Below are 22,425 nucleotides of genomic sequence, written 5' to 3' on the forward strand. Positions count from 1 at the left end.
TACATGCAAACACAATTTTTCAAATACATTGAGACAGACTTCACATATAAATGTGTATAATTTTTTTTAATAGAATTGTTTATTTGTAGGCCTTTTGGATATGGTCAGCATTATATGCACTGCATACATTCGTTATATCAGCAAGTGCAGACAGCAGTGACAAACACTCTGCTCTTTGGCAAATAACCAAAATAAACCCCTTAAAGTATATGTAGGGTGCACGTGTACATTGCTGCATTACAATCAACACTTCACTAAAATCCAACATTTACAAAACTGTGTTGTGCATGTTTCAAAAGTGACTAGTTGGAACATGAGCAATATTCTGTTTGTAAAAAAAATAAAATAAAATAAAAAAATACCCAGTTTGTGTTTGTTAGTTATCCTATTAAAATAGGTAATTGCTTAAAAGAAATAAAAAAAGAAAAGTAGTGTGAAGAAATAAAGTAACTTGGGTCATGTTTTGCTAACAGCACCACTGACACCCCATTACCCCCTGTGCACAATATTTTGCAAATACCCATCATACCCTTATTTATCACATAATATTGTAACGACAAGCCCTACATAAGAAAAAATATCTAGATAAAGCAGTAAAAAATAAAAAGCAAACATAGCAGCTTATACGTGTATTTACAGTTTCACAGTTGTGCAAGTTGTAGATCTACATCCCCATTTCACCTTGTAAGGATGTAGAACACTTAATCACATTTAAAAGCTCAGCATAATCAAAAATGCATCAAAATGTTTAAATACTGCACTTTAAATATCCAAATAAGTTGCAACATTTAAAGCTTCAAGCTTGTAATGCTTTTATAATGCTTTTGGGTTTGCCATGTGGTAACAAATGAAAATGGTTACTAGAAAAGTTTCCTAAATGATTTGGTAAGAGAGAAACTCCATGACTTTAGCAGGCACTGGCAGCTTCTGGACTTTATTTGTAGTCATTACTCTTCTTATTGCCATACGACATAAGTGCTGAAGGCTGGAAACATGTGTGGGGGTAGCCCAGAAGTGTACATTTCCATCCTGAGTTCTGAAAGACACAAAAAAAAAAAAAAGTTAGAATTTGCAAGATTACTGTAGCACTTCCATGCTGACCGATACGTGCCCATGTGCATACCACAGACAAACATTACATTCACATGCTAGGTGACAAGTTGAATTTTATATCAACTGCTTTGACACAGCTACATATTAAGGTTCATTTACTTCAGGCTTCTAAATTCTTACCCAGCAGCTAGAACACTGCCATCAGTAGAAAAGGCACAGCAAAGACCTTTATGAAGAGGTGCAACTTCTACAGGGTACTGACGGTCGATACGCCAAAATCTCACCAATCTAAATTAGTAAAAAAAAAAATTAATATTAATATATATATATATATATATATATATATATATATATATATATAGCATCTTGTTCTTTAAAATAATCACATTCTTTATCAGACCACCACGACTGTGTTATACTTAATGATCCTCTTTCATTGCTGCACAGCCTGGTATTTTTCCTAAACAGCCCAGCTGTCAATCTGTTCCAATGTCAGGGGTTGACAGTCAGAGAGTCGCTGAATCAGGCACACATAGTGAGCAAGAGAAATGCTCATTGCATGGAGCGACCCGTCCGGAAGAGCTATCCCTTTGGGGGCTCTCTCTCCACTCTGTCTTTACCGTGACCTACCCAGCACTGGAGGCAAGCACTACAGACTCAAAGCCACCGCCCTCACCTACCCAGAGCCCACCAGACAGTAAGTGAGATGCCCGGGGGTGCACAGTGTGTTGCTGCTTACCTACTGTGATATGGTCAATCTACACCTGGAAGTACAAGGTCTTCCCCCCCAACCCATTACTCTATAATGCCACCAGGGTGGAAAAACGTTCTGGTGAGAACAGTGGAGTCTAACACAACCCCTTAAAAGAAGTTTAAAATCGTGTCATGTGGTGGACAGCATATGTTAGAAATTATCCTATTAGATGTTACTCAATTAACCTCTTAAAAGTTCTAAATAAATGTAGGGAGTTCTGTTTTTTTGTAAGCTTTACAATAGTTAAGCTTTGAGTAGATGTACTGATAGACTATCACTTAGAATAGAAATTCTGTGTTGGATATAAAGCAATGTTTATTTAAAAAAAAAAAAAAAAAAAAAAAACACACAAACGAACACCATATAATTTTAGGGATAACCTATTGAATATAAGTATATTCCAGCAAAAAAAAAAAAAAAAAAAGGAAATAAAGATTATAAAACTTTTTATGTTAGAGGTCAGGGTAGCAGTCTATTGATTAAAATCTCAAAGAAAGTCTCTAAATCACAGCAAGCAAGTAGATAATGTTTGTAACCAAAGAACAATAAGCAATGTAGAGACTACTGTAGCAGTCTGCATTCTCCCATTGCCTGTTCTAGCACGTATGATACCGGCAGCACTTTCTGCTTTGGATAATTATCTTCCAAGTTCAAGCACCTAAAAGCAGTGCTTTGAGACCTTAAAGTGCACTTTGATACATGAAACAATAGTCTGTACTAGGATGATTAACCTTTGAGGTCACCAACATTTGTCTGAAAAAGCCGATCCATGTTTGTGGCACAAAATCTAGTCAAAGAAAAAAAAAAAAGTCTGGATTTCTGAGTTACTCATTATATACTTACTCTACCTGACTGAGCTAAAGTATTACAGACTTTAAGGTCACATTGACAAAATAAGTGTCTTGTGCTAGCAAACTGCTAGAGCACATAGATAATGTTAAAGCAAAGCCTAAAAACAATTCAATTGTCCTTATGACGGGGCAATGAAAGAAGAAAAAAGAAAAAAAAAAAACACAACGTACACAAAAAGTTAAAACTTACTTATCATCAGCAAGACTTGCAATGTGTACTCCATCATGACTAAAGGAGACCGATTTCACCCAACGACCATTGTCTCCCCCAGCAAATATGGGAGTTGGAGGAGGGAACAAGTGCCTAGAGAGGGGGAAAAAACAAAACTTAATTCTGTGTCACACATTTGTGGGGAGAAGGGTTTCAGCATTTACTTTTTATTTAACTCTCCCAACTACAATTGTTTTTAAACATTACATACAGCATTTAGTGCCCTCCTAGATAAACATGCATGAAAATAGACCCCACTGTTTTTATGGACACCTTGCACACATGCATTTGTTTTTTCTTTTTTTTTATTTAACTGTGTTCTAGTGTGTTGCAATTTGGCTAAAGCTCTACCCATATATTACTGCTGGTAAATGGACTTGAATTCTAACATGACCTCTAGCCAACTCAAAACACTAGAAGGAATTCCACTAACAAAACAGGTTTGCATTTTACTAGAGTAAAGGTGCCTGCACATTTAGTGATATTTTACACGATTTGCCCGATTCTGACGCATCGTGATGATAAATCTTGTAAAATATGCCCAAATCGTGAGTGTCCACTCACGAACACGATGCTGATGTGTGTCCCCGCAGGCCATAAATAGCATCTTTAGATCTGCCGTACTGTAGGGCAGATCTGACACTCAGTCACGATGCACTGGAATAGTTAGGCTGCACGATAGATCGTTTGTCACATAGGACAGTTTTTAACATCAAATCGTGCCCACGACTGCCGGGGAGAGTTCAAGGGGAAATCAGACACAATGTCGGATCGTGAGCACATCGCCAAGTGTGTAGGCACCTTTAAAGACAACCCAAGAGGGTACCTAGATAATAGCCTAGAAAACAAGCCATTATTTCAACAGTTATTCTAGATAGAAGTGTGCAATAACTGGGACAATCAGCTAATTCTCGTCTCATTATTGCAATGTGTACACAGCACCCAGGGCCAACTGTTTGAAAACCAGCTACATTGGCTCCCAGCATCAGGAGTGCTTCATGACGCTAGTCAGTCCCGATGAGCCGATGTTGTGCAGCAAACGCAGTGTGTACAAAGATAATCTTCCAACGATCTTTAGGGAAATCTATTGTTTATATAGGAATGATAATTGTGCAGTGTGTTTACAGGAAATCAGATGTACTCTGGATTGTTTCAGCAAAAAAAAAAAAAATGAACAAATTGTGGATTGTTCCTCTGATCTTTCAGGTGTGTACCTAGCTTTAGATCGAATACAATGTGTACATGCCATTTAGGACAGAATTCATTTGAGCCCCCCCTTCGCGCCCGAAGGAGCTACTCAATTGTTGCTCAACGTGATCACCTGCCAGTGCTGACATTTCAGCTCGCACCCCCCCAGTGCAAGCTGAAATGCGCAAGAAGTGACCCATTTGGGCACCCAATCTGCACTTTTTGCGATCGCACCCAGCATTTTGGTCGGATGTAGCAGTTTTACGCGGCTAGACCAGATCTCTATGGGCGCGATCAACGCGATAATCGGCATCAATTGAATAGCGCTCCGTGATCTCCCGTCACTTTAGACAGGTCAGGCGAGCTAAAAGAATTTAATACCGCCCTTCGTGTTCACTACACCCCAAGTAGAGAAATTACATAATTTAACATGGAGAATACAAGGAGACTTGGCCCTGCAATGTCATGGTGTTGGCCACCATCTTTAAATGAAGTAGATGAAGTAGTGACTTGCAAAATCAAAAATATAGCTCAGTCTATAACTTACAAAAAGGACAAGAAGCAGCTCATATTTTTAAACATATAATAAATGAGAAAATTAAAGAAAATATTCAGGAGATTAACATACCCAAGTTCAAAAAGAATAGACCCAATATGGGGATCCCAGACATATACTCTGGTATCATAGGATGCAGTAACCAATAAAGCTCCATCAGGAGAAAATTCACAAGCTACCACATCATTATAGTGTCCCTCAAGTTTACGGATCATAGTGTATTTGTCCATGTCCCACAGAAACACCTAAAAAGTAAAAACAGCTGTTATAGACTGGGAAATGGGGGCACGCTGGATAGGTAGATCTAGGAAGCTAGTACTAATTTAAAATGTCACACTATAAATTAAAGTTACAATATTTTCTCAGCGTCATACCAAGTATATTAATGGGATAACATTAATAAGGGTAAGCATGCAAAAACTAAAATCAGCTCAAGTTAACAAAAATTGTTACTGCTAAAAGCAAGTTCTATTAAATGCACAATATAAGAAAACAAAATGCTGATTTGAGTTTGCTTTTAAGTCTAAGAAAATGAACAGTTGAGTACAGCATTACAACCGCTGTTTATGGTTTACAAGTATAAAGCCAATTATACGAACATAATATAAAGTTATCATATGGTTACTCCAGTAGTACTCCCTTTGAGAGAATAAGTTCACTTGTTTACAAAAGGCTTGAATCACCGTGAGCCCAGGAAGAGTAACAGATACTGCAAGAAAAGAGAGAATTGACAGCCAAAAGAAAACACTTTTGGCAAACAAGACAATAACCAACAAATCACTAACTAATGCCTAATTGTATTTAAACATGATCACTTTGCAGGATATACTGGGGGAGATGTAATAAGCTCTGAAAAGTGATAAAGTGGAGAGTGAAAAACCACCAGCCACTCACCTCCCATCTGTCATGTTACAGGCTGTGTTTGAAAAATGACAGTTAGGAGCTGATTGGCTGGTGGTTTATCACTGTCCAGTTTATCACTTTTCAGAGCTTAGTACATCTGGCCCAGTGTCTGGCAAGTCACTCCATTTTAATATCTGACTATAACGTTATAACAACAGCTTTCATAAAATAGGTTAAGGTGTTATTTAGGCTGGCAGCACTAAGCATAATTAAAATTAATACATTTTAGAATTAGTCTATAAGATTTGCTTATTAGTTAATGAGAAACTTCCATTTAACTGGATGATTAAAATTAAACAATGGCTACAATAAAGAAAATAAAAAAGAAATAAAAATACAAACAATGGAAAGAAAAAAGAAAAGCAGAAAGTGGACATCAACCAGCACCTGCGTACGTACAGTACACCTTGCAGTCGAATGCAAGGTTACTTCGTCCTACGGCATTGGTCGTCCCCAGCCTGGTAGCCAGAGATGCCACTCTTTCTGCCCAGCTAACACCACTGTGCTCTCCTTTCTGTGGTGCCAACTTAACCTCAATCACACCCATATTGCTGCCACCACCTGTGACAGGGAAAGCAAGAAGCTTATGGAAAACACACAGCCTACAATAGCATCGTGTTAACAAATATGAATGTCAACATCCAAATATGCTACATTTTTAGGCGTGAACTGCTCCTTTGGAAAAGAGGTTGCTGCACAGAAATCCGCAGTCAAAGTTACATTGCCAAAAATAAATATATACCCAGACAGTCGTATTACATTTTAAAATAAAAATAACAACCTGTTTATCTGTGCCACAGGGGCATATAATAGGAGCAGCACCTGCACTGCTTTCAGATACAGCAGTAGGTCAGACTTAATATATGACAACTGCCAAGGTGACATGGCTATATTGTATCTAACGTGATGGCATTACTAAATGTGCATTTCCAGAACTATATGCCATAGACTCATGAATATCTTAATCATATTAGCATATGCAAAGCAAGGGATGAGGCTGATTGAATAGGGAATGGTTGCTGGCAATTTACTTATTAAAAATATCGGAAATGGATCAGCTTGCCAAAAGCAGTGCAAGTTATTTATGCCAGTTTATAGTTTCATCAAGTTTTATCATGCATCAAAAGACTCGATATCAAGGCACTAAATCCTTCAAGACACTGTGCACAAGCTTATTTCCATGACATGTTAGAAAATAAGGAACTTTGAAACCTACAGCTTTCCCAGCTCCAACGGAACACAAAATGGAGGAGTCCGGGGAGAATGCGCAGCAATAGACCCACTTCTGGTGTCCCCTTAACACTTTCATCATGTTGCCTACAGAGAAAAAACAAAAATGAGAACATAAAAAAAAAAAAAAAAAAAAACTTATTTAAATCAGTAATTAATGTAATTTTCACACAAATCTATAGGAGGGCTGCCTATCCTTTGTCAGCATCCAATACCTGGTGAGAAGTTATGAGCAGTGGACACAGTGGGGTAGATGTATTATAGCGGCACTTAACGTGCCGCTATAATGCATCCCCTCTTTACCGAGGCGAAGCAGGAAGCACTACCGATGAGATGTATAAACATCTCATCGGCCGGAGAGATGGAGCGTTAACTCCCCCCTCCGGCGCTACCCGTTAGAGACAGCAGCGCATCAGCCTAGTGCTGACGCGCTGTGTCTCTTCCCTGTCAGCTCCACTGAGCATGCACGGGATCTCGCAAGTATCGCGAGATCCCTGCGTGGAGCCCTGGAGCCGGTAGCCGCCGCAGCAGGGACAGCGCTGTCCCTGCTGTGGGGATAGGCTAGCGCCAGGCTGTAGCTGTCGATAACGACAGCTACAGCCGGCCGGTCAGACGATCTGACCATTCGTACATAGCCCAGGCTATCAGCGCTGCTATCTTGCTATCCAGACCCCCGATCATACATCGGGGAGAAGCGGTATCAGCGCACATAACGTGCGCTGATACCGCTTCCGGGCTTCGTGCATCTACCCCACTGGCTCTTATTGTTCTTCTAGTGCCTACAGCCAACTTCTGCGTTACAGCGCAAAAGCCATTTTACGCCGCCGCACATATACAGCTTTTCTGAACACTACAACAGTATGAAAAGTTTAAGTTACCCAAATTTATGCCCTTTCACGGGATAACTTTGCGTTGGCATTATGGCTTGCCCCAGAAAAAGATGAATGGCAACAATGATCCACAAAGCTACAATAAATCACTTTGGTAATTTTTTCTACTAATTTTTGTTTCTTTAAACCCAATTTTGAATGAGCACCTGTCTGCTTATAGTTTTAAAAATAGTGCACTACATTTGTTTACAATAATGTTGAAAAATCAGCCTGGTTAGACTCCCTTAATGCACTAGAACAATACTTGTATTGCCCAGCTGCGCACGAGATAGTAATCCTGAATGATCTGTGTGATAACATGGAGATAAAGTTGTACCATGCATATGTTATTACCCAAACATGTAGATCTCATTAAAGAGTACTTTTGTAGAATCTACCAGTTTTGCTTAGTTTCTGCAAAACCACTTGTATATGAAAAAACACAAAGGATTGTTTTTGGGGAAATCTGTAACCAGTAAGAATACATAAAACATACCATCATCTTTAAGGTCCCAAACCCTGAGTGTTTTGTCTCTGGAAGCAGAAACAAGTATAAGGCTGCCATCTGGGGCAAACGTCAAATCTCTGACAATTTCTGTATGATCCATCAGATTAAGGAGGAGCTTTCCTAAGGAACAAAAAAAAAATGCATTAGATATTCGAATACCAGTAACTGTTCCTTTATTTTACTATATTTTTATTTTATTTTCTGTAGTAGTTAGTGCTAAATACATCCCTGACAACCAAAGCTGATTTTTTCCCTATTCAAGGAATTGTAATCTCAGTATATAAGAAATGAAAGATCGTAGAAATTATAATTAAAATGCGATTTTAATAAAAGGTTGGGAACATTATATGCATAATATAAATATAAAAAAAAAAAAAAGCTTTGAGTTACTGTTGGTCAGAAGATAAATAATTCAAGGCTCAAAGTGCATTTTCTTGTATTTGCCTTCTGATGCCTCTAGGTTATCAGTCTGTTTGGTTTGCAAACAATAAGCACAAAAAGTTTATCATGAAACCTTTAACTACCATTATACTAAACTGCAAACACAAATGTATTAGCCAAACAACAAATGGAAGTATAGCCAAGCACATTGAAAAGTAGATTAAGTATTTTTTTTATTTAAACCTCTCCACCTGCGTACTGCCCAGCCAGTGCAAGGTCTGCCAGATATACAGCTACTACAGTTTCCCTGTCCTATCCTTCTCAGCTGTCCTGGCATTCTATTAGCAGTGGGAGCAGTCTGAAGCTACTGTAACTAGAATACCAAGCCATACAGATGTGTCCTCGAACACTTTGCTTCAATCGTGCCAAACAGTCCCTCTTGGCATGCCAAGTCCTGTGAGACTCTTCTAGCACCGGGTGTCTTTTTTGCATTTTTTTTGACAAAAATGTGTCTAATACCCCTTTCAGACTTGTCGAGATTCTCGGGAATTTGGCCTGCCTCAGCCAAATTCCCGGGTAGCCGCGTCTGTCTGAAAGGTGCCTGCCTCAGCCAAATTCCCGGGTAGCCGCGTCTGTCTGAATCGACCAGGGTTTTTCCCGGGACTTAAGTTCCGGGAAATTACCCTGGTTCTGTCTGAATGGTGCTACCCGGGAATTTACTCCCGGGCTTCACCAAACAGCTCCTGATTGGCCAGATGCTGCTGCCTGTTGATGAGGTCATCAGCAACAGCCGGACAGTGGAGGGCAAACGCCATATAAACGCTAAACATAGCGCTAAGAAGCCTGTGCAGTGCTACAAGGCAGATTTGGTGCTGCAACAGTTTCAGATAGGCCCGCAACACTACGAGGTGAACTTGTACCAGGTGTTTGGAGAGTGGTGCCAGGTGTGTAAACATATTTAGCATCTAATGTTATTATTTATGTCATAGTGTTATACTATGTAAATTACTGTTTTTTATTACCTTATTAAAAGAGCTTGTTTCTTATTATATATGGCATCTATTTTAAAATACTGAAAACTTTATTACCTAACAAGAGATTTGTTTTTTATTCATTTTCTTATTTATTTATTATTTTTTATCTAAATTTTCTGGGTTTTCTTTAGTGCGGTAATCTTTATTTTTGCTGTGTACAGGTGGTTGGTGATCATGGCACATTGGAAGGACGAGGAGGTCCGTGAGCTCTTACATGTGAGGGGAGAGGAGGAAATAAAAGCTCAAATCACAGGCACTGTTAAAGATGCCATGATCTATTGCAACATTGCCAAAATCCTGGCCACCCGGGGTATTGTGAAGACACAGCAGCAAGTCCTTAATAAGCTGAAGAGCCTAAAGAAACAATACACAAAGGTCCATGACCACAATCGTAATCGCAGTGGTGTGGGAAGGATGGAGTGGGCCTTATACGATTTACGCACTTCGGCTTTTGGGCATACAGCACTATGCAACCCCATTGCTCTATCTTCAAGTGATGCTGGCACACTGTCTGCAACAACGACATGCACGCCTTCAACAACTCCTGAGAGCAGCCAGCAGAGCCCGGCATTATCGCAGGTCCTATTTGATGACGCAGATGAGGACTCATCTAATACCATCATCATTGAACCAAGCACTGGCACAGATGTGATCTCTCCAACGCAAAGGCAAGATTCTGAGTCTGAGCCACAGACCCAGGGAGACAAGCCCACCCTACGCAGTAACAGTAAGTTTAAATCAAATAACTTATGTTCTGCTGCATTAATCTACTTCACAGGTTCTCAAACTCGGTCCTCAGGACCCCAAACAGTGCATGTTTTCCAGGTCTCCTCACAGAATTACAAGTGAAATAATTAGCTCTACCTGTGGATCTTTTAAAATGTGTCAGTGAGTAATGAATACACCTGTGCACCTACTGGGTGACCTGGAAAAAGCGACCTATGTGGGGTCCTGAGGACCGAGTTTGAGAACCACTGATCTATGTAATTTTATCATTAAATTTCTAGCATATAGTATTGTTTCTGCGTTTATCTTGTAGTGGAGGATGGGCACCGCATGCAAACAGACGTGCTGGTTTTTGAATTGGGACCATTTATTGTTTTGTGTTTGAAATATATTTTACATGTGTTGCTCAATGTTTTCTCTCTTTTACTTTCAGTTTTCACAGTGCCAACACGTAAAAAGAAGAAGAGCAAAATTGATGTTGCTACCAAAGCCATGACAAATATTCTTTGTGAACAACTACGCGACCTAGATTCGGAATGGCAGACACAAGAGGATGCCAGACTGCAGCGGTTCATGGCCAATGAGAGAGAAATGCAGAGTAATTTGCTAGAGGAAATGATGGCTATGCAGGAAAGGCTTAGTCGCGATAACCGCAAATTTTTACCTCAAATCTTGAGCACAATCCACTACAAACCAAAACATGTTCCACCACCCACCCATTTTGGGCACCAAGCTAATTATCCAAACTCATTTGGGGAACCATCCCAGTATGTGCAGCAACCTCAGTCTCCCACCTCATTTGAGCATACATCACAGTATGGCCAGCACGCTAATTTCCCCACAGCAAACTACATACAAGTATGCTCAACAAGCAAAGCCCCCCCCCAGCATTTGGCCAAACATCCCAGTATGCGCAACAAGTAAAGTCCCCCCCAGCATTTAAGCCAAACATCCCAGTATGCGCAACAAGTAAAGTCCCCCCCAGCATTTAACCAAACATCCCAGTATGCGCAACAAGTAAAGTCCCCCCCAGCATTTGGCCAAACTACATCCCATATATCCAAGCATCCGCAAACACCTCAGTCATCCTCAACATTTATAGATTGTACATTAGATAATGTACTTGAAGGTCAATTTAAAGATACTTTGCCAGCTAATACTCTGTCACAGGAACTTACTCCTGACAAAAACCCAGAGTTTACAGTTTACAGAAATATTTAAATGTTGTGATCAAATATATTTAGTGATGTTAACTAGACATATTTCATATGACGATGTTGAAAATATTATGGTTACTGCTTTTGTCATAGGATATTGAGTTGGTGTAAACAAGGATCTACCAAAAAATTATGGTTCTATTTTTTTTATTTTAAAGGCTTGTTTAATGCCTCATAGCTATATGCGCACTTAACAATGTTCTGAAGTAAATGTGCACTTTACTGTTATTTTTTTTTATACTATTGTTTGGTTTTGAATTGTGTTGTATTTTGGAAGTAAGGCTTTCAAACTTTGTATGCAAAACAAAGGCCTTTATTAAAATAAAAGATTTTTTGAACCTTTCAAATATTAAGTCTTTGTATTTATTTCACTAACAATAACTCCCAGTCCCCTTATACCACATCCCCACCTTTGCATGACCTCATTAATGTGTGCCAGCATAACGTCCACTTTTAATGTAAAACTCTGAAAAACCCTGCTCTTGTCTGAAAGGGGTCTACCCGGGAATTTCCCGGGTAGACACTGTAGTGTGAAAGGGGGGTCTTGACCAAATACCTGGGATTTTGCACTGGAGAAATTCCCGTGTCTGAGCAGGAAATTTCCCGGGTTGTATGTCTGAAAGGGGTATTAGTCACAACGCAAAGCGACTAGGATGCACCAGGTGACTGTGCTGATTAATTTAATACGCAACACCTGTATATCTGTGTCAACGAACCTCATTTAAGCTGGGCAAAGCCTCTAAGCATCATTACCAGAGAGGGCACAGTATACAAAGATGCAAATTTACAGTAATAAACGTGCACACTGAACACAAAATGCAGCAGTTCAGTTTACTGTTCGGGGAGCTATAAGATTAAGTATAAATATAATTTGCAGGATGAAAATAAATGTACTTGTAAAAAGGTTTAGGATAGCCGTAAACTGATATCTTCTAAGCTGTACATATCCACTAAGGACCATGTGAAAAAAAAAAAACAACTTACATATAGCCATTATAACTCTCTCAGCATTTGCCACAGCAAAAAAAAAAAAAAAAAAAAAAGGAGGATGATAATACCTGTATAAACATCCCATATCTTGATGCGCCCGTTGCTCAGCCCTGTAGCAAGGAGAAGCTGATCCTGGCCAAACTTGAACCGGTGCCATTCTATGTTCACACAGCGACTCTGTTTTTCTGGGACCGAGGATCCAAAAGCCAGGCTCCAGACAATGTCCCCACAGTCTATGGAATGCTCCTGCGGCTTGCTTCTCTGTGCTACATCACTGTTTTGCCGCGACAGTCTTCCATTTGTCAAATTAACACTATTTTTTGTACTGCCAGCAGCACTGAAAATTGAAAACGAATAGTCAGGGAAAAAATAAGAAAAATCAAAATGAAGTATTAAGAGCAGACAGTAAGTCTTCAATGCAGCTGAAAATTTTCCACTAACACTTAAGTTTCCAGGAAGTAGTTATCATACAGATCATTATGATTAAGAAGTACATGCTTACATAACAAGAGATCAATCAACTGATAAATTGTGTATTGTGCAACAAGATTGTAAAATATTTATGGTGGAGGGGTTAGAACTCATTCACAAATAATAACTGATAGTAATGAATAATTGTAAGCAATTATTTTTACTACCACACAGTAAGTAGCTCGTGAGAATGCTTCTATATACTAATGGCTAAACAGTAATAACTAAGTGAACATCATATCTGATGGGGAAAAAAATCTATTTGTAATTACATTGTTTAGTTAGTGAATAAGTAATTTGTACAATACACATCCGCATGCACAATTGTTACTTACAAGTTTTTAAGGCACTGAGACCAAGGAACCAGTTTCACAATACGATGACCCTGAGACCAAGCAAAATAAGAACCGTCTGGAGCGAAAGCCACTGTCCAGTTTTCACGGCCATACTTCTGCTCAAATGGAGAAGTTGGTGATATAAGTTCCCCAATGCTCCGTGGTCTAGCTAAAATAAGAGCAATAACTTTTATTTATATACAGCTCAACTAAAATTAAACATATGCTTTCTTGGGAGAGAGGTAACCGCGCTCTCTCCACTGCGGCCGCTTCTTTTAAAACCTGCTCTGCCCCCCTCCCCTGCAGCCAGCCCCGCTGCCTACCACTGGCCAGCGAGGTGCTAAAAGCAGGGGGGGGGGGGGCAGGTCTGGCGCCCTGGCCCGGCCCCCCCCTCACCCAGTGATTCACACCGTTGGCCCACGGGCCGCCTAGCACCCCTCCCCCTTATCCATTTCCCGGCACCTTCGCCCCCGTAAGGGTGGAGAGGTCAACTTTCCGGCGACCCGCCGTCTAACACCCACCAATAATTGAGACGAGACCATGCAACTTATGGATTGTAAGCTTGCAAGCAGGGCCCTCTTACCTCTATGTCTGTCTGTCATTACCCAGTTTTGTTCTATAAATGTTTCCAATTGTAAAGCGCAACGGAATATGCTACGCTATATAAGAAACTTAATACATATCTATTGATGGCTTCCTGTTTGTATAAAGATATTTAATTAAAATAAAGGCTAATAAATTAAAAAGTAATAAATTCTGTTCATTTGGTTGACATCTCGTGGTTTTAGATTACTTAAATACATTTTTTGTTTTAATAAACTGCTGTATAATTTTGAAGCTTTTAACGTCAGTAGACTCTACATAAGTGCTCTACTTTTTAGGTAATAAAAATTGTGAGTCAGCGCAATAAATATTTGCCTACTCACTGCATCAAATTAGCCCTCGGGACGAATGTGTGCACAAGGAGAAACTAAATGAAAAATACAAATGCATAAAGTAAGCCACATGCCCATCATTGCAACACTCCTGCAGCATATTACATCCTTGACAGAAGAGGATACTACTGCTCCCCTCAGGGAGAGGGTGGGTCTCCTGGACAGGAGTGTGTGTCATATGGGGGATGGTAGGAGGGGAGGGAAGGAATGAAATGGTTTGGTTGGATGAGTGTCAAGAGCAGAAATAGGTGACGTAAAATTCCAAACAAAGTGGGGGAAGGGAAGCACAAAGAAGAAGTGTGTAGACATGCGAAACACAATATATACAATGGCAGCGCTCCCTGCAAGAAGAAAAGCATTACAGTAACTAATGAATTAAAAAGTCATCTCATATGAAAGAACAGAGTAATACAAGACAAAATTAAATTCAGATAGATATAGATATATATATTTTTGGAAAAAAGATCAACATTTCATCTGACCTACAGAATTAAAAAAAAAAAGATATACTTTTTTTGTTCCATTTCCAAATAATAAAAGTGTGATACATTCAAGAAGAGTTTTAAGAGGGGCACTGTGCTGTAGCCTGTAGTTATTGGCAGGAATCAGAACAGTAAAACATGGTTAGATCAAGAAGACATCACTGTGTCCATAGTGTAGGACCCTCCCCACATAGCAGCGCCCACTGGACACAGATGACAGATAACATGGTCTGTGAGTATGTACTAAGGCACAGCGGTAACACATTGCAATGACATGCCCGGATACAGGGGCGATACCACTGCCCCTGACGTTAGTGGAAAGGTGCTGTAGCCATGGCACACGTCTAAGGGGAACCATTCAGTGTCAGACTGTAGCACACACTACTGGAATTAAACAGCTCTACTTACTCACCTATTTCATTTTCGTTTACAAAATCGGGATAGCTTGCCATCTAAATAGGAACCAGACGTCTAAGGAAGAAGGTGTCCCGGGGAATAAGGCTAATAAAGGGGAATATAGAGAAGACCGAGCACGCACGTCACACACAGGCACACACCCGCTTCAGCCGCCGGCACTGCAACAAACTGCGATCAAAATGGCTCATACACTACCCCTCACTGACTGAGAGGGGCGGGGCCTGACGTCACTGCTCTGTTCGCTCTCACACGTACACTAGAGGCGTTGGCCTCTCTCTGGCGGACACAATGATGAGTATGGGGGCCATCTTGAATTTGGGCAAACTGCCATAACTGGTGTAGAGGACGGCGGGCGTACTGCGGTCTAAACTTGAAGCTATAAGCTAGCTACACTACTAATATCTGGTGTCTAATTAGTTTACTAGACCAATGGTATATGCTGTGTGCAGTGAGGCTCACGTTGTGCATTTGCGTTCAAAGAGGTCAGTTTGATAAGCTATAGATAAGATACTACTACAAAGAAGATATATCAAATATGGTATTCGAACTTTTTCTTTTATTATACATATTTATAGTACATATTATAATTGTATTTATCGAGTGTATGCTGCTGCTTATGTAGAGTTAGTTTATTATAACAAAACTTCACTGACATTTGCGGAGGTGAAACCTGCTAATGGTAGAAACTAGGGATGTGCAGGCTCGGATAGGTTCGAGTTTGCACGTGGAGTTCGGATTTTTCCCTCCAAAAAAACTAGGGATGTGCAGGCTCGGATAGGTTCGAGTTTGCACGTGGAGTTCGGATTTTTCCCTCCAAAAAAACGGAACTCAGAACGAGGCAAAACGTCATCTTACATGGTCTTTTGTCCAGGAATGATGATGTTCGTCCATGTAAGATGACGTTTTGCCTCGTTCTGAGTTCCGTTTTTTTGGAGGGAAAAATCCGAACTCCACGTGCAAACTCGAACCTATCCGAGCCTGCACATCCCTAGTTTTTTTGGAGGTAAAAATCCGAACTCCACGTGCAAACTCGAACCTATCCGAGCCTGCACATCCCTAGTAGAAACCATTGACCATAAATGGCAACCCCTTCAATGGATAACACTAGCCTCCACCTTCTCCGTTTCATATCAATTCAAGCGTATGTGGGTTATGTGAAAACGGTGTGTGGTTTACACAGGAATATTGCTTAACTACAACAAGGTGTGGTAGCCAGCATATTTAAAAATAGACCTATTTGTAGTACAGAGGATGCAAATTATTAACTACTATACATTAGCTGACAGAAATGTATCTGCTTTTGTATCTGATGCAAATAAAAAAACAATAATTTTTTTATTGAAAAAAACAATTTGCATAAAGATATCAAAAAACATACAGAAGACATAACATTCAAGTGTACTGTGTTGCAGCACAGCTAAAACACGATACACACATTACTAGACATGGACATATGGCATAGGATATCCTACATTATATATCTTGTACTACACTATTCAAAAACACAATGGGCTAAATGTAATAGACTGCGAGCCGATGCCACTGCGAGAATACATGTGAGTATGCCTGCATTTTTAAAGCAGTAAGCATGTTAAAGGCTAAACCAGCTTGGTTTAGCCTTTAACATGCTTGCTGCTTTAAGCTGCATACACACACAACGATTTAGTTAATGAACGATTTTAGTAAACGATTTTTTCCCTTGAAAAATTAACTAAAATCGTTTACTAAAGTTGTTCATTTACTAAATGTAATGAACAATTTTAGAACTACAAACGATTTTTGCATATTAACTTACTGAAAATCGTTCAGTTGACAAGTCTGACTGAACTACAAACGTGAACGCGCATGAACGATAATCGTTCATCGTTTGACTCAGAAAGTGAACGATTTTTACAAACGATTATCGTTAAACGATATCGTTTAACGATAATCGTTCAAAAAATCGTTGTGTGTGTATGCACCTTTAAAAATACAGGCCTCTGTCCAGGAAGGTTTCTCACTGGAGGGTTCTCAGTGTGCTGGTGGGCTCAGGGTTCCGGCGGCATTCCCGCTGGCTCCGGACACTGGGCAATGTCATGTTGATCCTGTTCAGCTGACCGCCATGGCTCCAATGGGTTACTAGGTCAGCGGCCACCTGATGGCACCAGCCAATCCCTGTGAGTCACAAGGTATAAAGCCTTGCTTCTATCGGCATTCAGTGCCTGATCTTCATTGCTGATTCATGCTCCTGACTTCAGCTCCAATGCTGCTTATGCTTGTCTCTGACAAATCCGGCTACAGTGTAGTTTTTCACATCCGGGGTCCTAGTCCGGGTATAGTGTATTCCTTCAAATCCAGTCTCAGTCCGGCTCCAGTGTATTTCTCAACTTTGATCCATTCCAGTATAAATATATGCTCCAAGTCTGTTCCATTCCAGCATCCGTATATGCTCCAAAGACTCTTCCATTCCAGTATCAATATATGCTCCAAGTCTGTTCCATTCCAGTATCAGTATATGCTCCAAAGACTCCTCCATTCCAGTATCAGTATATGCTCCAAATCTGACCCATTCTTTTATCAATAATCCAAGTCTGATACATACTCCAGTGTCTACCATAATTCTGTCTGTCCCTGTGCCATTACGTGACATTGCCATTTTGGAGTATACCATCTATGAGGAGGTCTTATATCAGTCCCTCCTTATCGCAGTAGGTAGTAGAAAGTAGGTATTAGGTACTCATCTGAGCAATCCAGAGTCCCCCGTTCTGACAGTAAGATCAGGCCTAATGACCCCAGAAGAGAATCCAGGTACCACTGCTCTGCAGAAATCACATTTGGAAAATCAAGAGTCAGCACAGCACCAAGTTATGCAATATCTACAGGAACTCTCGACTGGACACTGGGCCTGATTCAGAGCTGGACACTCTGAACGAGCGCCCGCTCTGAATCGGGGCATTTTTTTTGTTGGTGCATCCTCCTGGACGCTCGCATAGCTGTGGGTTACCACCCACAGCTTATGCGAGCGTCCATGATGATGGTCGCGATGGTCAAGACCATCGCGACCATCGGGCTTGCGACGAGACCCTGCGGTACGGTCTCGCTCCCGCAAGCCCTGGAGTGATTTTGGCTCTATCAGAGCCAAAATCACTCCCACTGACATCACTAGTGATGTCAGTGGGGCCGGACCCAGATGGTAGGCGTTCCCATGGGAACGCCTCCATCTGGGCAGCCACGCCCCGGCACGCCCACCAAAGTGGGCGTGCTGTCACTCACCATCGACAGCACGCCCCCTTTGGTGCGAGACCCCGAGCGACGGCTTCCCCGTCGCTCGCCGGGTCTCGCGCATGCGCACGACGGAGCAGTCTCTGTCGTGCGCATGCGCATTTGGGTACCATCGACCCGCTTGCGAGTGTCCTGTGCTTGCGAGCAGGTCTGAATGAGACTAACTATTCAAACCAACTTGGGATCGACAGTATCAGTATGCAATGTTCCTTCCTTGGTGCCAACAGTTACTTTTCCACCTGTCACTGCCCCTAAGTCTCAGCTGCAACTCTCCACTCCCAATAGATTTGATGGGAACCCTAAACTCTGTTGAGGATTCATCAATCAGTGTGAGATCCAATTTGAGCTTTTACTGCAATACTTTCCTACACAAAGATCTCAAATTGCTTAAATCATATCTCTTCTCTCCGATTCAGCTTTGGAATGGGTATCACCTCTATGGGAACATGCAGACCCAATTGTATCCAACGATACAGATTTCATAGCAACTTTTAAAATAGTTTTTGATGAACCTGGCCGATCCTCTTCTGCCTCCATGGAGGTCTTACAAATTCGCCAGGGGTCTCATTCAGTCGGAACCCTATGTAGTTCAATTCCAAACCATCGCTGCAGAACTTGAATGAAATGATGAGGCCCTCAAAGCAGATTTTAGGAATGGCCTATCTGAAAGACTTAAAGATGATCTGGCCGCTCGCGATCCTCCAGGGTCATTACAAGAACTCATAACTCTATGTTTCAAAATCGACCTACGTCTGTGAGAGCCACATGTAAATTCAAGTATGAACGTTTTAAATCCTGTGCTTCTACCGCTCTTCAGTTTTCTTCCTCAGTGAACGAACCCATGCAAGTTAACCGCTCATGTCTTCCAGCTGATAAACGTTCAATTCATCAGCGAGACAAATTGTGTCTTTATTGATCCAGTCCAAATCATTTTATTGGCTCATGTCCAATACATCCGAAAAAACTCCAAACCCTGAATTGTTCCGAGGACATCAGGTTGGAGGTTTCTACTCAGCACTCCCCAAAGTCCGACTGCTTATTGAATGTGACACTGACCACTCCTCAAGGGTCTAGATCTTTGGATGCCTTGGTGGATTCTGAAGTGGGAACTTCATCGCCGTGTAATTTGATAAAGAAACTTCCATTCCTCGGAAAATCCTTGCTAAGCCACTCTTCATTACAGCTGTAGATAGAGCTCGCATCCAAAGAAGACTCGTTACTCATACTACCACTCCTTTGGCTATGTAGGTTGTTCACTACATATTGAACAAATTTCATTTCTTGTGACTCCCAAAGTTACATATCAGTTGGTTCTGGGCCTTTCATGGCTTTAGCTTCATAATCCTTAGTTTGATTGGCCTTCGTCTCAAGGTGATTCCTGTTTCCAGTCGTGTTTGTCCCATGTCATTCCAGTGCGATCAAGCCAGTCTGGTGGGTCTGTAGTACTTCCAGAAGTGTACAAGGAATTCCTTGATGTTTTTAGTGAACGTGCTGCTGATACTCTGCCACCTCATAGAGAATGGGATTGTGCCATTGAACTGGTTCCAGGGAAGTCTCCACCTAGAGGTTGAACATATCCAGTATCAGTGCAAGAGACTGATGACATGACTGAATACATTCAGGAAAATTTACAAAAAGGGTAAATTCGACCTTCATCATCTGCCTGTCACGCTTGTGTTTGTTTGTGGACCAGGGGTCAGGTAGATGTCTGTTTGAGTAGTGGGAGGTGTATATGCAAAGCTGGCAGGTCTGATGAGACCTCTGGGCATGTGAATGGATGCTTCCCTGACCGGGAATCGAACCTGGGTCTCGGCAGAGAGATGCTGGATTGTACCCACTAGACCACTAGGGACGTTGGCGTTGCAGATTGTATGATGTATGTAGCAGAGAAGAGTGTAGCAGTAGATTTACCAGGTTGAACTGGGTTGTTACTTGATATTAATAAAAGCACTCTTACTTGGGTCTGTAGTCCAGGACACTTGAGTGGCAGATCTTGATAGGAGCATTTACCAGGCTTGGACTGACTTTTCTCTGTAGTCTGGGAGCACTCTAAGATGACAGGACCAGATACAGACCGAACACCGGAATGGATAGTAACTGTGGAATAACCTGGCATGGACCCAGGGAAGCAGGAACGACTGATATACAGTACGTGAGCAGACAGGTGGATGCTTTGCACAGGTGTATCACGGATTCAACACACTGAACAAGAGAATTACTTAGAAATTGCTATCCTCGTTGCACGCAGTAAGTACTCAAGCTGCGTTTGCAATCGCACTGGCAAATTTATGCATGCCCATGCAATAGCGTTCAAACGGACAGACACACCTGTGTTTCACCGTCAACCCCCCATCACTTCCCCCAAATGCTCACTGTCTGTCAATCACTCTGCGATGGCGCTATGTAGTCTCTGTGATCGCAGTGGTGCCTACGCGCACTGCGATGCGTGCCCAGTATGCAACAATTGCCCATCTGAATACACTTTAGCAGTTGCGATCTTTAATGAATCAGGCCCAGAGTCCTTAAGTGAAAGAAATTCATTAAAAGGCCAGTGCATTTAATGATGGATTCTAGCTGTCTATGATGTGATTTATTTATTTACAGCCAGTTTATATAGCACACACATATTCTGCAGCTCTTTACAGAGAATATTTAGCCATTCATATCAGTCCCTGCCCCAGTGGAAACCCATGCAAGCACGGGGAGAATATAAAAACTCACAGGGCCATGATGGAATCTGTACCCCGTAATAAATGCCAACTCAACCTTTTTATCCTTAACCTTCAGTGTCTTTGTTTAGGAATGTTCTAGTTTCAAGTTAATTACCAACAGATTAAGCATTTTTTATCCTTGTCTATAATGGATTTTATATTAACTTTTATAGTTTGTTGACAAAGTACTTTAAGGTAAGGTCATGCCAAAACTACATCAAATATATTTTTGCTTATCTGAAATCCAGAGCTATTATTGAATACTATGCTCTGCTATGTAATAAAGTTTTGTCAAACTTTAGTTGTAAATTATTTATTTTCAACAGTTCCTCTGAGGATGATATATTTTTATTAAATTCAATAATGCAGAATATAATCAGTCTGAGGTCATGAAGTTAGTAGCTTGGTTTCTTGAATATTAGATATATTTCTCTGCACTTCATTTATTGTAATTTATAATACAATACAATTTATAAATTTACGCTTAAAATTACACAGGTAAAAGGAAACCATTTATTACTATTTAAAGCTTTTACACAATAGTGGAGATCAATTTTATTATGAACTTCATCTGCCAGTCTCATTGTCAGTGGTTCATCCTTGTTTCTAATCTCCATTGGAGAATAAACCAGGCAGGGATGGCCTTTATCACCATTAACATAACAACTGACAACAGTACCTTTCCGGAGTGAAGATAGGGATTCTGGAAAGTAAAATCACTTCATTTGCTGATTACATATTTTTAACTGTACTACAACGTAGAAGATTCCCATGCAGCACAATTCCAAATAATTTCCACACCATTGTAACGACACTTCACCCCGTTTCAACCTACTTGAATCGACCCCATGGAATCTTATTGTATAAGTTCAGGGTATAATAAATAGATGTCTCCAAATCAGATGCAATGGGTTCGAATGAAACCTTAAGTTTCAAACAAAATCTCACCTCTACTGTAAATTCTAGTGGTAGACTAAAAAAATCAAATTTGTTGAAGACTTTGGGCCTGATTCCGCAAGGAACGCAGTTGCTAATACGTACGCAATTGGCCGATTGTTGCGTATGCATCGCAGTGCCAGAAAAAGCCATTTCAATGGGAACTGCGATGGCAATGACTGCGCAGACCCATAGCAGAGTGGTTGGCAGGAAGTGCCGTTTGTGCGTGGTAACGGGGAGGGTGGTCAGGCGAATGCAGGCGTGCCAGTCCGTTTCATTGGTGTTGCAGGAGCATGCATAAATTATCCACTGCGATGCTCTACGCAGTTAGAATAAGTGTAAAGAAGCTGCACTAGTTTATGCACATAAAAGGATGTACTGTAGTTACGGGTTACTGCTATGGGAA

General features: G+C 40.9%; 2 protein-coding genes across 3 annotated transcripts in view; one reads left to right on the plus strand and one right to left on the minus strand.

Annotated features, from left to right (window-relative positions):
- Positions 1-11,448, plus strand: part of LOC148477833 (uncharacterized) — a 54,692-nt gene extending 43,244 nt beyond the window's left edge. The window contains exons 2-3 of one of the 2 annotated variants that reach the window (XM_088456138.1): positions 9,700-10,265; positions 10,698-11,448. In XM_088456138.1, coding sequence (XP_088312264.1) covers positions 9,713-10,265; positions 10,698-11,188 — 1,044 coding nt within the window. In that variant the 5' untranslated portion in view covers positions 9,700-9,712 and the 3' untranslated portion in view covers positions 11,189-11,448. Of the gene's footprint in view, positions 1-9,580; positions 10,266-10,697 lie in introns of those variants that run through there. The other variant, XM_088456137.1, reaches the window with a different exon arrangement.
- WSB1 (WD repeat and SOCS box containing 1) lies at positions 48-15,322 on the minus strand. The gene is made up of 9 exons (XM_088456136.1): positions 15,107-15,322; positions 13,278-13,446; positions 12,540-12,808; positions 8,112-8,243; positions 6,733-6,833; positions 4,686-4,858; positions 2,849-2,962; positions 1,234-1,341; positions 48-1,036 (listed from the first exon to the last, which is right to left on the minus strand). The coding sequence occupies exons 1-9, from the start codon at positions 15,144-15,146 to the stop codon at positions 874-876; spliced, it is 1,269 nt and encodes a 422-aa protein (XP_088312262.1). The 5' UTR covers positions 15,147-15,322; the 3' UTR covers positions 48-873.
- Positions 15,323-22,425: the final 7,103 nt, after the last annotated feature.

Source organism: Taudactylus pleione, unplaced genomic scaffold, assembly GCF_031769625.1.
Source record: "Taudactylus pleione unplaced genomic scaffold, aTauple2 ptg000687l, whole genome shotgun sequence".
Lineage (NCBI taxonomy): Eukaryota > Metazoa > Chordata > Amphibia > Anura > Myobatrachidae > Taudactylus > Taudactylus pleione.